This window comes from Cyclopterus lumpus, chromosome 14 (assembly GCF_009769545.1).
Source record: "Cyclopterus lumpus isolate fCycLum1 chromosome 14, fCycLum1.pri, whole genome shotgun sequence".
NCBI lineage: Eukaryota > Metazoa > Chordata > Actinopteri > Perciformes > Cyclopteridae > Cyclopterus > Cyclopterus lumpus.
The window spans coordinates 19242439-19259185 of record NC_046979.1 but is presented as its reverse complement, the minus strand read 5'-3'; the positions used below and the strand labels follow the sequence as shown (position 1 = coordinate 19259185).

The 16747-nt window shown below is 46.1% G+C and overlaps 1 protein-coding gene across 2 annotated transcripts in view; it reads right to left on the bottom strand.

The window, feature by feature from the left end:
* Positions 1 to 886: 886 nt before the first annotated feature.
* Positions 887 to 16747, bottom strand: part of med13a (mediator complex subunit 13a) — a 67995-nt gene continuing 52134 nt past the window's right edge. For both annotated transcript variants that reach the window (XM_034549550.1, XM_034549551.1), the window contains exons 16-31: positions 16185 to 16381; positions 12453 to 13375; positions 11890 to 12057; positions 11161 to 11384; positions 10711 to 10900; positions 9835 to 10264; positions 9465 to 9696; positions 7508 to 7699; positions 6498 to 6721; positions 5475 to 5617; positions 5172 to 5330; positions 4053 to 4241; positions 3442 to 3584; positions 3123 to 3287; positions 2274 to 2374; positions 887 to 1991 (exon numbers count right to left, since the gene is read on the bottom strand). In XM_034549550.1, the coding sequence (XP_034405441.1) occupies positions 1859 to 1991; positions 2274 to 2374; positions 3123 to 3287; positions 3442 to 3584; positions 4053 to 4241; positions 5172 to 5330; positions 5475 to 5617; positions 6498 to 6721; positions 7508 to 7699; positions 9465 to 9696; positions 9835 to 10264; positions 10711 to 10900; positions 11161 to 11384; positions 11890 to 12057; positions 12453 to 13375; positions 16185 to 16381 (3813 nt within the window). In that variant the 3' untranslated portion in view covers positions 887 to 1858. The remainder of the gene's footprint in view (positions 1992 to 2273; positions 2375 to 3122; positions 3288 to 3441; positions 3585 to 4052; positions 4242 to 5171; positions 5331 to 5474; positions 5618 to 6497; positions 6722 to 7507; positions 7700 to 9464; positions 9697 to 9834; positions 10265 to 10710; positions 10901 to 11160; positions 11385 to 11889; positions 12058 to 12452; positions 13376 to 16184; positions 16382 to 16747) is intronic.

Here is a 16747-nt window from a genome sequence, read left to right as displayed (position 1 = left end):
GTTCGGCTCTTCCAATAATGACAACAGACCTCCTACTGGTGACATGTGAAGATTAATTTTCTGCACCATTAATTTTGAAAAAAAAAGACCATGTGGATACACGCTGGTGTCTTATCCTGTCCCCCAAGCTCTTGTGGCTGACAGGCCTTATATCTATATGTTATGGTGCAGATATTAATATATTTCATTCAAAGGTCATTGAGAATGTGTTGCAGTAAAATAACTCATTTTAATTATCATGTATTTTAATGTGACGTGGCATTCTTTCTTTTACAGACATGAGAGGCCAAATCATTATTCAAAGCCCCTCTCAATTTTTGACCGATTACATTTCTCTCTTATATTCTGATGAGCTTTACCCGCCCAGTCACTGACATGTCAGGGTAAATTCCCCGACATTCTCAAGGGCACATTGACAGCAGTTGCTCAGGGATGGAGGCAAGCAGAGCAGGACCTCTGTGTATTTAAAGGCCGCGGACAGCAAAGAAAACTGCACCACATTCTCAAAAGGAGGAATTGCCAGCTGCTACAACACAACCTCGGGGCAATTCAGTAATTTACATGTAAGATATCCGACTATTTGTTATGCAGGGTTATTCCGCTGCCTTTTCCTGCTCATGAATACAAAAGTGTGTGTGTGGTAACAAGCTTGCAGACACACTGTATACTAGAAACAAATGGTGACTGCAAACAACCATGCCATTAAGGCAACTGTTCTCACATTCTAGCTCTCATTTTCTCACCTAAATAACAAAAGGTCAAACCTGAGGTCGGCTACCTCTAAGAGATGCCAGTAGTTCTTCTTCCACCCCACTATTGTTGTCCTTGTCCAATTGCACATCACCACCCCCCCCTCTCCAAAAGCAAGAAACACAAGCACAGGAAAATAAGTTGACGCACTTTATTCCTAAAACAGAAGCCACACCACCAACTGCTGGCATGGCATTCATATATAATTATTTATATATATTGCCGTTTGGTTTTTGTGTCTAAATGTGTGGTATAAAATACTATATACAACAATGTACCTCTTTTTATGAACACAGTGAAGTTCATTGCTGTACAAGTCCTCTGTAGCTACAGCTTTGCTGTAAGTCGTCCATGCTCAAAGGCATGGAACATAATTCTCCACTCTCATTCTTCTGTACATTGTGGCAATACAAATATTCTGTCTCCATTACAAAAAATAATACTCTAAAAGCAACCTACTGGGACTTTATTTAATTTTTATGGGATTTTCTTTCCTGGTTATTTTTTTTAATTAAGACGATTACATATATCTTAGACCAATTGCTTTAAAGCAGGAAGGTGATATAAACCTTCTCCATTTTTTATATATAAAAGAGGTTAAGAAATAAGACAAATTATACATTTAAAAACTTACAATAAATAAGATAGATGCAGGCATTTCATTTGGATACTATTTCATCCAAAGGAATAAAAAGAAATTTCAGGTCTTAAAACCAAAGATCCATTTTTTCCACGATCAAATATGTCCCTTTTCTTCCAATAACTTTACAAATAGATTTGTCTCTCCAATACACACTGGCCAGTGACTGTGCTGCCACGCTACATACCATGACAACCAATCTGTCATTCTCTCACGTTCATTAATTTGCAACTTAATTTCTGGTTCTTTATTCCCTTGTCTCTATGTGCACGTCTTTAATTCAAACGGACTGGACTGTCTCAACCAGTAACAGCCGCCTAATCCCATCTTGGCGCAGGATCCAGCTCCGTGCGCCGGTCTGGGTTCTTGCAGTCTGCTTAAGTCTTGATGAAACCCCCCTCGGGAGTCGTTGCTTTCCTCTTCTTTGAAATGTTTCCCCTGTCATCCGCGCCAGTAAGGGGCTGTTGGCTACAACATGTTCATGATGAAGTTGTACATCTGGTTGAGCACCACAAAGTGAATGGGTAGACACGATCGTCGGTCCTGTGTAGCCGGGTCACACGTCAGCCAGGAGAGGGCGTTGTACTGCTCCAGCACATATCTGTTCAGGCATACAAAAGACATGCAGTTACTTTTAATTTTGAGTTATTTATAGGATGACACACTGAGTTTAAAAAAGTTTAATGAATACAATAAGCCATTATTTTTCTAAATGATCCACTCCGGGGTATTATTAACCCAAATGCATAAGAAACTAAGTGCCCATAAAGCATGTTAAGCTTAAAAGCGACGTAAACGCCATTTCAATGCTCATGAATATCCTCAATTCGTTATCATTTGTGAATATATATCTATATCTATTGTGCGTTCCGGTGCTGTTTACCGGAGGACATCTGAGGTCTGATTGGAGTCGAGGGGATGGGAGTGTTTGCTGTGCAATAGTTCATCTGATTGCACTGAAGACACATGGAGGTGCAAAGAGGCCTGAGAGAGGAACAAGGGGGAAAGAAGTGGTGTCAATGGCATTAGAACAAAGGCATTAACCTTGTATTACACCTCATACAAATTAGTTATTTTCACAGAGCGGTGTCAGCTGCAGCGGTGAGTCTTGAGCTCATTCTAGAATGAAAGGATATCAGTGCAAATCAAAACTCTGTAGTCTTCTTCCGTTACCTTAAAAACACTGAGTTTAACAATGCCACAGAAGTTGATTTATGACTTGCATATTAATAACTGCCTTTTTACACGTTGTGGTTTATTGGTAGCGTCCTGGACTATTTCTTGGATGGGATGAGTAGCTTCCTGGACTCTTGTTGTCACAGTGAGGTTTCCTGGCAGAGAGACCAGGAACCTTCCCGTATAATCCCTCATAAACCATGTGTGCCATTTTTACACTATGTTTTTATACACAATAAACAAACAAGATACAACACAGAGCCAGACTAGCTGCTTCCCCGTTTCCCGTCTTTATGCTAATCAGATACTAGCTGTAGCTTTATATTCAACGGACAGACATGAGTGGTATCAATCTTCTAATCTAACATATTTCCCAAAATGACAAACTATTCCTTAAAAGTAATGAATATCCCTCCAGTTTGTTTTTTTATAGTTTTTTAATGTTCCCATTATCATGAACATTGTCTTCAGTTTATATTTTATTTCTCCCTGCGTAAATAGGCAGCACTACAAGAAGCCCCTTAAATAGAGACGTGGGAGGGGCGGAGCCTGCTACCTTGAGGAAGAGTGGACACTGGTTCTGAGCCTGCGGACAGGCGGACCAGAACCAGTCGGGTAGTGGGCCGGCTTTCGCCGTGGAGACAAAGTAGCCAAGTGCCAGAGGCTGCTGCAGGAGGTTAGGAACCTCTTCATGAGACTCCATACGGTCAGCACTCTGGCCCTGCAACAAGGGACAAACTCAAGGTTAGCATTGTCATATCACAAGTTGCACAGCAGACAATGTAGCGCTGTTGTATTCGGACTCATTCAACAACATACAGAGGAATGGGAGAAATGCGGTGCCACGCCAATCCAACGCTACTTTCAATATTCACCTTACTGCCATCACCTCCATGGTGGTAATGAGAGCCAGGGGAGTGTACTGGCGAAGTGTTGGGCGAGATGTTGATGATGTCCGGGTCCACCAACTCGTTTTCCTGGTCCAGCAGGTCAAAGATCCCGATAGCATCGGACCCATCTAGGTCAACAGGAGAATAATTCAACAAGCCTGCAAGTGATGAACTGGCAGGATAATTTTTAAACTCAGAGCATCTAAATAAATGTCCCCGATCTGTTTGCCAAAAATATGTATTTTTCTGTGGCAATATACGGTGTATACCTTTCAGAACATATTATTTGGACATTCTTACGTATTTACTGAATATTGAATGCGAGAGACCATGCATCATATTACTGGCAATAAATACAATTGCACAAAAAAGATAAGCTTAAGACGCTTGAGGGTGCTGTAGATGCACTAAGTATGTTAACACACACTACTTCAAAACACTCTTAATAGACTGGATAATTAAACAGGAAGGAATTGGAAAACACAACAGTACAGATTAAAAAGGAGAAACACAGTAATGGCTGCATTTCCCTTTCACATCTGAGGGCTTAGGGTCCAGCAAATAGGCTGCAAGCCCGATGAAGGAGCCCCACTGACCGGTGGTGGCGTTTAAAATGTCGATGTTTGGGTCGATGTTGGTGTAATTGGAGCTGGCCACTTGGACGAAGGCGGACGTGGGGAAGACCAGGATGTGGGTGCAGGACGTGTCCTGTGGGGTGTTCAGCTGGGGCGTCTGCATGTTCAAGGTGGTGCTGCGGCCAAACACTGAGCCCGTCGACACAGAGTCTAATGGGAGAGGGGGAAGGAGAGAGCGACAGGTCAATAAACAATAACCAGTGCGGCTAAGAAGACTGAAACTAAATAAGAATGCTTGTCAGGGTCAGGTCGTTAAACCGTTGAGGGCCGAGCGTCATACAACTCACAGATCAGTATGACAAGCTCCGCTGCCAAAGAAATAACTAAAATGTTACCCCATTTGATCTCTACATAGCACATAGGTGTTTGCTGCTAAAATAATGTTCAGCTTCTTTAAAAATACCATCTTCAACCGAGCACCAAGTAACAACGTTGCAAATGTGATTAAAATAAAGTATTGTTTTAACAGCATACAATTTCAACGACTGTTGAATTATTAATGTCTTAGTTTTACAATTCACAAAAGGTAGGTTTCCGCGTAATGAATTTCATAATCATAGCAGAAACTAGATAAGACAGAACAGCTGTTACGTCTAGAGCCAACAACTCTCTCTAAGTTTCTGTTCCACGTTTCAGTGATGTAAAACCCCTCTTGTCACTCACACCGCCTTGCTAATCTCTTTCAGTTTAAAGAGCGTTTTAGAAAGGAGATGTCCTCGGCCCAGCATCGCTCAACACAATCCTGCATGATGCACTGACATTCCCCCCCCCACTCGTTTCCCAAAATAAACCTATTGATCTGGCTCTCCATCACACTGCATTGAGATCAATGGGCATCCGAGAGGTAGTGCTTTATGAGCAAAAGGTACATGATCTTCGCTGCCATCAATCTGCTCTGGACAAGGAGGGGACACGCATTGTGATATGCTGCTGCCATCCATCACGCTCTACACTCACACACAAAACACACAGACATTAACACACCTTTCTCGGTGGAGTAATGCGACGAAGATGAGAAGTGCATGTTAATACAGATAGTAAGTGTACTGATAATCTTTTGTATTTGCATACGCACTGCACCTGGCATGATGATAAATGATCCCTGGGGCTCCATGGCGACCAAGCACACGCTAAGGATGCTGGGAGTATCTGAGGCGGAGATGCCACACATTCGACACATTTCCTTCAGACGGCGACTCAGTGACTGGAGATTTCTCCTGCTCAGCAGAATACTCCAGTCTGGGACATCAAGAGAGGAAAGCAACAGGGATGAATGAACATGTGACACGCTGGTGTAAAGAAAAAAAATAATACCTCAATGTCTTGAATGCTGCGTTTGGTCATGAAAAAGCATTTTTGTTTCATTTAACTAGTCCTCCTTACCTTTTAACTCTCCGTGTCCTATCCTGCCCAGTCGGCCAATCACCACCCTCCAGGGGAGTGAGGTCATCTGCACCAGCCCCAAACACCAATCCCACAGCTTCTGCAGGCCGAGCCGCCGAACGGAGCCCTTTTTCCTCCGTGCCCTGCGGGACATGCATTGACCCACATGTCAAAAACACTTTTCATAAGTATGGAGAACGAACATCAACAGACGTGCAAGGCAGGAAGTCAAGTGTACAAACGGCGTGCTTAGCCGCTGGTTTAACATTTCTGTGAGGCAGGTGAAGGTGAACCTCTGGAATGTATGGGCCTGTGCAGAGACCATTATTGACTGACAGCTGTGTGCTTTCCCTCTCGAGCCTAATTTACACTTGAGTGAAAAGTGTCGTTTAACAGCTGGCATGACATCACAGTTTTGATTTCACGCAGACACATTTTAAGTGTTCGCGACAGCTGCCGTGAACCTATTGTAAGGTCACACCCATCTGTTGTGCAGCTGTGACTGAACGAGGGATATTCACAGAAAAAAAAAAAAATGAACCGGTCGAGAATGTGGAGGATGGCGGCAAGTCGCTTTCAAGCACCACTGGTGCAAAGATGGACCAGATTGTTAAAAATGCTTTCACAACAGCTGCACTTTAAACAAAAAGCACTGGTGGGACATGCTTCCTGTCAGCTGACACTTTGTTACACGCCAGCTATAAATTAGTATCTTTGTTGTGTCACACCCGTGTACAATATAATGTTCTGCTGCGAGGAGTCTCTCAATAACAAAAGACAGAATTTGATGACGTCATGAAATCAGCTTCTCCCAGTTAGGATTCTGGAGGACTGTGTTCAGGAGGCTGCGAGCCAAGTTGCCGCGAACGTTTTGCTCAGCTTGTTTCTCTCATAACTTAAGGTCCCGTTGCTTGACAACCTTCATCCGGTTAAAACATACTTAAAAATGGCAAATAGTATGGTCAAATGTGTATCGTATTTTACGAGAGGTTTTAATACCACGCAGGTGGCTGGTGGTCGTACCTGTTGGGCACATCGATGTTGATGATGCAGGTCTCTAGGAGTTCCCCATACAGGTCAGTGCATGTGGCCAGGATCCAGCGCTGGTCGTGGGACAGACAGTATCCGACAAACAGCACGTTGTATTTCTGCGACGCCTCCCCAAATGTTTCCCCGAGCTCCGTCTGCTTGTCCTTCACCGGCGCTAGAATGAACGGGGGCGTGTACAGACGCAGACACTCCGGCCTCTACAGGTTGGGAGGTGAAGATGTCAGGATAAAAGGATATTAGTATAAATGCTCAGCCCTTCTAAAGAAATGCAGCAAAACCCGGACATGCTCCAGGTGTAATATGTTTGTGCATGCATGTCGGACTTTTACAGGAGCAAGACATCCTCTCTTTCAATCCTAATTTCTGCTCATCACAGCCCGGCTGACCCAAACAATTCACATTCGACATCTTTGCAAGCAAAAATGTCCCTTGCTACACTTGAATTGTCCTATCTATATCCCAGTCCTCCCATCCAGAAAGCTAAAGGTTTGCCGGTGTGTCAAAGGGAAAGGTTATCGCTGGCTGGAAGGAAGGAAGTCCACTGAATAGAGACCTGATCTAAAATGCCCCTTTGTCTAAACCTGGAGTTGAGATCACATTATAAAGGTCTCAGGGAGCTAGCCAAGCAGATAATGGAAAGAAAAATCTGTAGTAGCAGAGGGGTTACAAGTTCCCTTAGTGCTGTTCCAGAAGAAAAACTGTGAGAATGGTTAGCACTAAAAACTCATTGCCTTCCTTCTTTTCAGTGGTAAACTGAACACAGCCGGGGCAACAGGCGGGGTCATATCAGGTCAGGTTGTTTATTGGTTCAAGAGCTAAAAGCAAGTGAAAAGCTGCTGCCGGGGCCACAGTGTCAGCCTCTGTTTACTTGCCTATCGATCAGAGCACACAGCGTTACTGATCAGCTACAGAGCTCGACTGCACCCCGGGTCAAAACAGAATACCCCCAAACTGCTACAACTTGGACTGCGTGTTGCATTTACCTCCGGGCTCTTCAGTGCGGTGTCAATGGCCAGGCCCGGGCCGAAGCCCGTCAGTGACTTGACATTGGTGGAGGTGGGCAGCGGCCGTCTGCACTGAGCGAAGACGGAGAAGGCAAGAGACTTGAGGTGCTGGGCGTAGATGTGGCGGTCTTCGCCGCGTACTGGCTGCAGCAGGTACTGGCAGGGGACAATCTGAGGTGAAAAGAACAAGTTATTAGACAATGCTTCTATTAATGCCATACCTTTCTACTCGTTACTACTCTAGTGCTACATAGAGGAAAGTGGCACGGGGAGATAAAAGAGTCAGGCAACATTTAAATTCACTTTATGTCTAATGTTCAGTTACGCAACTTAAAATACATTTATGAATGTCATGAACGTACACTAAGTGACCGGAATAGAAAACAATCTGCACACCGCAATGCACTCCCGTACAACTCAATTAGGCCTTCCCCATAAATGTTGATGAGTTGAATAATCAGTCCAGAATTGGAATGAACTCCTCTCGTCAGTCGAATCGTTGCACTTTCTAAATGTATTTAATAGCTGCGTTATTGTACAGATTAAAGCAGGATAACAGAACGACAAGCTGTGAACCTTTACAAACTGACACGTCTCAAAACGACGCAGCTACTAACCGAGAGGCAGTGATGACAATGGAGGCAGTGACGCACAGCAGTGGGACTTCTTTTTAAAAAGAAAACACTAAACACATGACAAAAAGCCGACTGAGACTTGCTGAGACAAATCTTGCTGGGCTTAAATACTTATGGTCAATAGAATAATTAATAGATGGGAAATAAGTGCCTTTCTTCCATAGATTCTTGCCGGAGGACCCATTGACACTTGTTACCCAGGCAAATACCGACACACTCACTACAACTCAAATGTAACCCTTAAAATAGTGACTTTTTTAAAAAACCCACTTGAACCACTTTCCACAACCTCATAAATCCACCACACAGCACTTTTAAAACACAACACTCACTCACTAGTGGTGAAGATCACCAGGAGCGAATGCCATGGGGGGAGTTTTTATGAAAACAACATTTTGGTGTGTTAACTACATGCCATATTATACACAAATTGCTTTCTTTTTTTTTTTCAAAAGAAGTCCGGCGCAGTGCTCACTCCACATAAAACCCAACAGAGCTACATTCCATCGCAACCAAATCTCGTCCAGCTCAGCTAAAACACAGACACCAAATCCGTCAGCACGTTAGCGTGACGTTCACTACCGAGCCCGTTAGTAACAAAACAACGTTATCTTCACGTCACTCGTCTCTCCCCCTGGAGAGGTTTAGCCCACAGAGGGATGTTAAATAGTGGTGCACCGCTGCAGAATGAATATGAGGGAAACATTGGAGCTGGTACACTGCTTTTGTAGTTTGAAGAATTCATCTCAAGATACATTTGTATGCGGCAATGGCAAGAGGAGAGTCTGTATTTGTGATAGTATTGAACATACACAGAAAATGGGAGTCAAAATGCCAGAAACGAATGTAATGCAGTCAAATGCAACACTCCCCAAATACAAGCATGAAGCTTAGCCTTAAAAACGTACCATGGAACTCTATATACAAACTTGCGAACAAGTTTGTTAGTATTACGTATGTGTACAGATTGTAAAGCCCTCTGAGGCAAATTTGTAATTTGTGATATTGGGCTATACAAAATAAACTGAATTGAAAAAATTGAATTGAATTGAATTATTACATTGTGCTTCTATTTTTCTGGACACTCGGGATATGATGGTAATCATTGACAATTTACTGCTTCTGATGATGATGGATATGTCAGCAATGATGCCATTGAGCATAATCTGTTAAACATTAAGGAGTCATGGACACGCTGACATTGAATACACAATTAATGCATTCCCACTTACGCCTTCATGACAATGAAATACAACATGGTCAGCAATAACAATGTGGCTCTCCTGGCGAACTTTGCTTACCTGTACAGAAACCGAATTGCGGATGTGTGGGGGCAGGAACTGAAGCATCTCAAGGTAGCAGCGTAGCAAACCCAGCGTCCACACACTGGAGTGGGCCGGCACCGGCCCCGGGCCACCGTCGGCCTCCTCGTAGCTGAAGGGGTCCACAATGTAAACAACTATGGCGGGTGGATACGAGATGGCGTGGGACTCCCCATCCGTAGGCACGCCTACCTTCTCTCGTTCCAAAGTGCTGAGGAAAGGAAGAAGAAAGCACACAAAGTATTATTAAAGTCGTGAGTTCTTCGTGACTGACTGTCGGCAATTAACTGATTCAATACAATCTGCATTTCAGAGTTGACGGTGTGCAGCCTTGTGTGTCCTGCAGTACCTTTCTAGAGGCTCTGTGGGCCCCTGGGCCTGGCTGCTGGAGTTGTCCCCCGAGGTACCAGTATTCTGGGTACCAGCCTGCTGCCCCAGCTGTCCACTCTGGGGGCCACCTCCCTGGCCCTGGGTGCCCATGCTCCCAAAGGGGGGGAAAGAGCTGGGCTTGGCAGACGGTACCCCGCTGCCCGGCTGGCCCGAGGATGTCACCAGACTGTTGGATGACGCGGAGCCGTTTCCGCTGCTGCTGTTGTTGTTGTTGTTGTTGTTGATGATGATGGGAACGGAGGAGGCCGCAGCATTCAGTGAGCCCTGCTGGCCGACTGAGCTGGAGGTGGAGCTAGACAGTTGTGTGGATGGTGACTGGCTGGACGATGGCGGGAGACTGGGCTGTGTGAGGAGGGAGCTGTCCAATGGCTGTGATGCGAGGTATGGGGCTAAAGGGAGCAAACACAGTATTGGACACCATTACATTACACTTACTCCATTCCAACTTGACCTCCACCGTCACTCATTTCAAGCTCTCTTTCAAAACAGGCACGGCTCTCCAACTAGGCTTTTTTAAATTACATTACATTACAAGTCATTTAGCTGAAGCTTTTATCCAAAGCGACTTACAATCATGTTACATTCATACACCGTAGACACAGCTACAGGGAACAATGCAGGGTTAAGTGTCTTGCTCAAGGACACATCGACTAGGGCGGGGATCGAACCACCAACCCCCTGATTGAAAGACGGACCCACTGACCACTGACCCACAGTCTCCCTTAAATAAATAAGCCTGTTGTCAAAGGTGGAAATCCAGCAACAAAGAACTGTCTGAGCGGCCGTGAAGAATCCAAACTCCAGCGGTAACCTGCAGGCTGGAAATGAAACGTACCGAGGTTGTGGCGGCACACTTGTGCATAGAGTTTGAGCTTCGTGAAGGCGTCGCTGTTGCTGCTGGCAGCCTTGAGGAACCAGTCGCTGACCGGCTGATCCACCAGGTTCTTGGCCCCATTGCCGCCGACGAGGACAATGCCATCGGGGTAGCCTTTGGAAATGGGTCGGTGCTGGCCCAGGCGACATGACTGTCGAAAAACATAGACAAAGTGGAAAAGAACATGAGTGTATGAGCTGGTATATAAAGCACAAAGCTTTTTCGTTGATTAGGTTATTATCAACACAGTGATCTGGATAATTACTAATTAAACGGCAAATCTGCGATCGAGAGAAGTAGAGCACACATTTGGATAGCTTTAACACTGGTGGTGAATCGGATCGTTGTCAATCCGTACGGATCCCCACTGGTCAACGCCGACTTGTTTGCACCCTTCTTCCGTGTCCCTACCTCGTAGACAGCGGTGAGGTCTCTGAAGAAGCTCTTGGCACCGGTGAGCAAGGCCTCGCTGTCAGGACAAACCACAAGGTACCCGATGTCCCGCTGGGAGCCAAAGGGATCCAGCAGCAGTTTCTCCCAGTAGGGCAACCCGAACGGAGACAGCACCACAAAGTCGTACTCATAACCCACCAGGAAGGTGGGGATGGGCAGGGGCTCTGGGGACTCGTCTGTGCCTGTGGTGGTGAGAGGAAAGAAGGAGGCCAAAGAGGGGGAAAGAAGGTAGAGAGAGAAACACAGAAAGAAAAAATAAAAAGAAAGAAAGAAAGAACAGTGAGCGAGTGCTGTTTATGGGTGAGGCGTCAGCCCCCCTCCCTCCTCTTTTCACTCTCCACTGTGCATCCGAGTGTGATGTCGCCGAACCATCTGACGGCTCCTCCCAACAGAGCTGACATCTGGACCACAGCAGAGGGACCACACTGCCTATTGACCTGACAAAATCTAGAGTTTTTCTCCCCCAAGACACACACATTCCAAATGTCACACACCCAAACAAACTGCTGTTAGCCTCACCGTTTCTTCAAGAGTTGTATTTTTGGCAGAATAATCATAACCTTCATTGCATGAGTAGTTGAAAACACTGATTCACTGACATGTATACAACTAAACTTGATGGTAGCAAAGCATCTGTCAGAACTGTGCATCAGTGGATAAACATCCCTGGTTTGTCCCCGGCTTTACCGTAAGAGCCCCGTCCAGCCATCTTGTGGAACTGCTGCCAGGTGAGGGGACCCTGAACGCCCCACGACCTTACTGTCCTCTTCTTCTGGATTGCGTCCTGGAGTACGGGTTGGAGGGACATCAGCACCCGCAGCACATCCTGAGAGCACAGCGCACTCACGTCCACCGCTGGAGAGCGGACGAGAAAAGGGGAAGCTCAAGATGAATCACAGCATGAGAAACTCATCAGAAAAAAAGTGTTTGACTTCAAGGAATAATAAGCATTTATGCTTCTCAACTGACCATAGGTGAAAAAAATAAAAATCACAGCATAAAAACATGAACAGATTTAGTTCAATTTAGTTGGACAACAGATGTGAATTCAGTTTAGAAGCGCTGTGTCATTTGTTTAAAGAATATTTTCAGTTGTTGAATACATTATTTGGATTAAAGCTTACTTGCAGACGGCCTCTTTCAACTTTTTTTTATCATTAACAGGCTGAAAAAACCTGAGCATGACAAAAACATAATTTGGTGTCCAACTGAGCCATGAGCATGAACATCTAGAGTGCCACATCTCTCACCGTTTTCTTTGGCCCAGTGGTGCAGGCAGGTGCTCTTGACCAGCGCCTCGTCCACCTTGCCGCCCGACATGTTGTCCATGAACTGCCTGCCGTGCTCCAGGGCCATGTAACAGTCGCTGTGGTAGTCCTTCTCCTCCACCCTCACACAGGGCGGCACGGGAGCCCCACTTGGTCCCCGTGTCACTATGTCATGTTCTAGGATGGAAATGGGTGAAAAGGGGTTGGTGCACTGGTCCTGTAGGAGGAGAATAACCTCATCTGGGACACGGTCACCCCTCCCTACTCCAGTCCTTTCCAGCGAGGAGAGCCGCAGCGCCTCAAAGCGCTTCTCTGCCTCCCTGCTGACGTCTGAGCCGCGGCCGATGATATCCAGCTCGTCCTCCAGGAAGAGGCCCGAGCCATTGCCGTAACGCCGATTGACCACAGCGCTGAAGCCGCAGCTGCATGGTTCCTGAGCCTCGCCTACGGGGTCGCTCAGGTACACGCCCACATCGGCTCCTTTTATGTTCATGTTACACACGCAGATGCAGCAGCTGTCGAAGTTGCAGTCCTTGAAGAGGTTCATGACGGACTCGGAGAGGATGAGGGTGACGTAGAGGCTGTGGGCCTCGGGGATGGAGGGTACGGTGGCCGGCTCTACCGAGTTCAGCGGTCGGCAAGTGGAGGGGGTCGATGCCGGCGAGTACAGGTCGGAGTTCTCATATTTGAGCGAACCCTGGACGCTGGCGGGACCCCGAGGCGTGCGTGGGGTGCGTGGCGTACGTGGGGTGGGGGCGGAGAAACGTGGGGTGGCAGGTGAAGGCAGGATGCCAGCGCCACTGTTACTCGGTGGAGCACTGTTGGACATGAAAGGCGTGTTGGTCTGAGGGGTGTAGGACTGGCTGTAGTCCTGGTCCATGGTGCTGCCCACACTGGGGATGTTACTGAGGGCAGATAGACACAAGGACAGGAATTAGAAACGGAGATAGAACTAAGAGAAAAGTCACCGCACTACGTGACAGTGACACAGTTTAGGGTTTGAACATCTTCTCCTGTGACACCCAACAAAGTTGGACTTGAAATGATCCCTCTTAGACAAGGAATAAGTGGAACTCTTCTCATCACAGCTTCAAATGTCAACAATATTCATTTCCCATCACAGGAAGAAAAAAAAAGAGGAGGAAAATCTCGTCAAAATCATGCCACAATTAAATGTGCCAGAACATCTAATTGTGACATGGAAATGGAAGGACTAGTACACAGAACATACTTGTTTACCCAGGTCTCTTTTTAAAAACCCGGGCAGCGATCTTCAGGACATTGCTTCAAACTAAACTAAATACCGTTATCCAACTGTCTCACAGCATTTGTGAGGATAGTTTGAGTAATAAGGCACGACAGCATTCACTACAAAAGCAGAGAGAGAGAGAGAGAGAGAGAGAGAGAGAGAGAGAGAGAGAGAGAGAGAGGCACATCATGTCCCTAGCTGTAAGTGGGGAACAACTCCTGGCAGAGAGCCATTAGAAGGAAGTCCCAGCACGCCGCTCTCACCCCTGCAGCCGGGCCACGTTCCACATGGACCGCAGACATGAAGGCAGCTCCAGCACAACATCACAGGGTCTTTACCAACCACTCTCTGGAACTTCGCCAAGCGTAGTCAAGTGCAGACGCCGCTCCCCGCCTGCACAAAGCAACGCGTCTGGCCTTTTTCAAGTCAAAACCTTTTCCAATCACGACCACGGCTGAAGTAGTAATTAGTAATTAGTAGACGGGGCTGGTGTTGTCCGTTCAGAATAGAATAGCTTTTGGTAGTGCAATGAAATTCAGCCAAACACACAAATTAAGTTTGAAGTGCATCATGGTGATCATTTCTGCTCATTAGATTAGATTAGATATAGATCACTGCTGAGCCTGCCACTTGTTATATTCCTGGCCGGGTATATGAAATACACAAGAATAATATTAGAACAGCTGCACATGTACATGCTGCGTTCAGTTCCCACAAATTTCGCAACATTATTGTCTTAATTTGTTGTCTTTTGGTCTTTGTTAGTGGAGCACTTATAACACATGACAGAAATCACTCATCAACATTGGAGAAGGAAGCCCGGGGAATGGAATAATGAGAGGGGGGGCGGACCTTGAGACGATCAGCGCCATCAGCTGGCCACACAGCCAGCTCGACCAAGCGCCACTGGAAGCGCAGTCGGGAGGGAGGAGAGCCGAGAACGGACGCCAAGCTAACCCAGCTACGACCAAAGGCTACTCCACTACCCAGCCTTCTCCCGGCTTATGTCGGAGACTGACGTGCCCGCGTCTTCACAGGGACCTGGCTCATCGTGGCTTTCCGGATCAAGCTGCACTTGACGGGCGGCCAGCAGGACGGGGAGCAGGATCCCCGGTGGGACGAGAAGAGGCGGACTCTGTTTACTATCAACGGTGCTCGGCGCTCAATCATAGTCAAAGTTGATGGACAATGTTTTCTCGAGGTCAAATTTTGAATGTTAAGATGTTGGTCATGTGCCCATAGAATTGCTTTGTTGCTGCTGTTTGCACTCCTCCTGATGCACATTTAAAAAAAAAAAGGACTGCACTACTGTTTCCATTTGGCGTTTGTCCTGCAAGTAGAAAATGGGCTACAACTGCATTTTGTTGTGGAACCCTGTGTTGCATAATGTTGATAAATAATCATTGAATATAGGATAGTAAGAGTAATAAGTAACAAGAGTCAATTCTACTGCCCCGATTACAGAAAAAAAACTAAATCAATAGGAACAAAACCAGGTTTTGCTAAGAAATCCCTGCGTGCGTTAAAAGTAGCAGAGGCACATCTTGTGTGTGGTTAAGAGGAACGGTGACGGATATAATGGAGCCTCCAAGCTGCCATGAGCAGTGAGGTGGCATGCAGCCGCTGTGGGGGCCCATCTCACCACTCCAGTGATAAGCCTCATCTTCAAGACTGCATTTTACACTCATTTCCCTGCTCCGCCTGAGGCAGCCATGCATGGGAAATTGAGCAGCCTGCTGAGGGGGTGTCCGGGGAGAGGCCAGCGGGTGTGTGGACAGAAAGGGAGCAGAGTAGGAGTATCTGCTGCTGTGAACACAAAAAGCAAACCAGCAACAGCCAGCACAGCCTTGGCTTTTCTTCTGCCAGTCAAAATCAGAAGGCCTCCGTAACCAGATCACCGTGATAAAATGATAAGGGATCTTTGAAACGAGCCAGATGGGAATTACACAGAAACAAGGCATGTAAACAAGTGTCAGCATTGATACCACTGGAGTCACTTGATGTGCTTCTGTTAAGCTGCAATTTGAGGGGATCATTTCACTTGTTGCACGGTACTCTCTTATTAAAGCAGGGTTTCTCCTACTTAGAGAATAACGTGGGCTGCCGTCCTCCATCAAATTGAGTCCCGCCTCCAGATATTTAGCAGTAATTTGTCGTACTCTCAGTCTCACACATAGCTGAACCATGTCATGCTACTTCAGTCCACTTTAGGAACAAATATTTCAGATGAACATTTCACATTTACATTAGAGACACTACCACTGACTATGACAACTTAGCTACAATCTAGCACATTGTACCACCTCTTCCTTCTCATTTTGAGCCAGTAAAAAATGAATCAAAAAAAAAAAAGAATCAAATAAGATCTCAGTCGAACGATAGCAGCAACACCTAAGGACTTCTCTGAAGATGCCCAACACAGCCACACATTGCAAACCTCATTGAAAAGCAATACGGCAGCATACCTGTCCTTGTTGAGGAAGGTCATGACAGGCACGGGGTTGAGCATCTCCCTGCCCATGGTCCAGCTGGGTCGGTAGATGCAATCCTCTGGTATTTTGACCGGCGGGAGACACTGGCTGGGTAATGCCTTCAGAGGGGCGAACATGGAGCAGCCTACGAATGGCTGGCACAGCTCTGGCTTGTACACAAATGAATAGTCCTACAAGACAGAAAGAAAATAAGAATTAGTAAGGCAGAGGTATACCAATGTCTGTCTTGGTTTACTGTCCTGTATAAAAAGGTAAACAGGGAAATATGCAGAACAGCATCGCTACCTTATTTTCCCACAAACACAACATCTCTTGCAGCCTCTTCTCAATAACTACAGAACTGGGAGGGGTTTAAAGGGTGTTGCTCGTTGAGCTTCGGCCTGGCCGATGCTTGTTGACAGCGTGGTTGAAGCCTGTATTCCTAGTTTGTAGAGCAGCCTCTGACCATGTGGCCACCAAGCTGCTTCAAAATGAGCATGGTGAAGAAAAAGAAAACCTATCCGCCAACAACTCATTCACTTTGACTCATGACATCT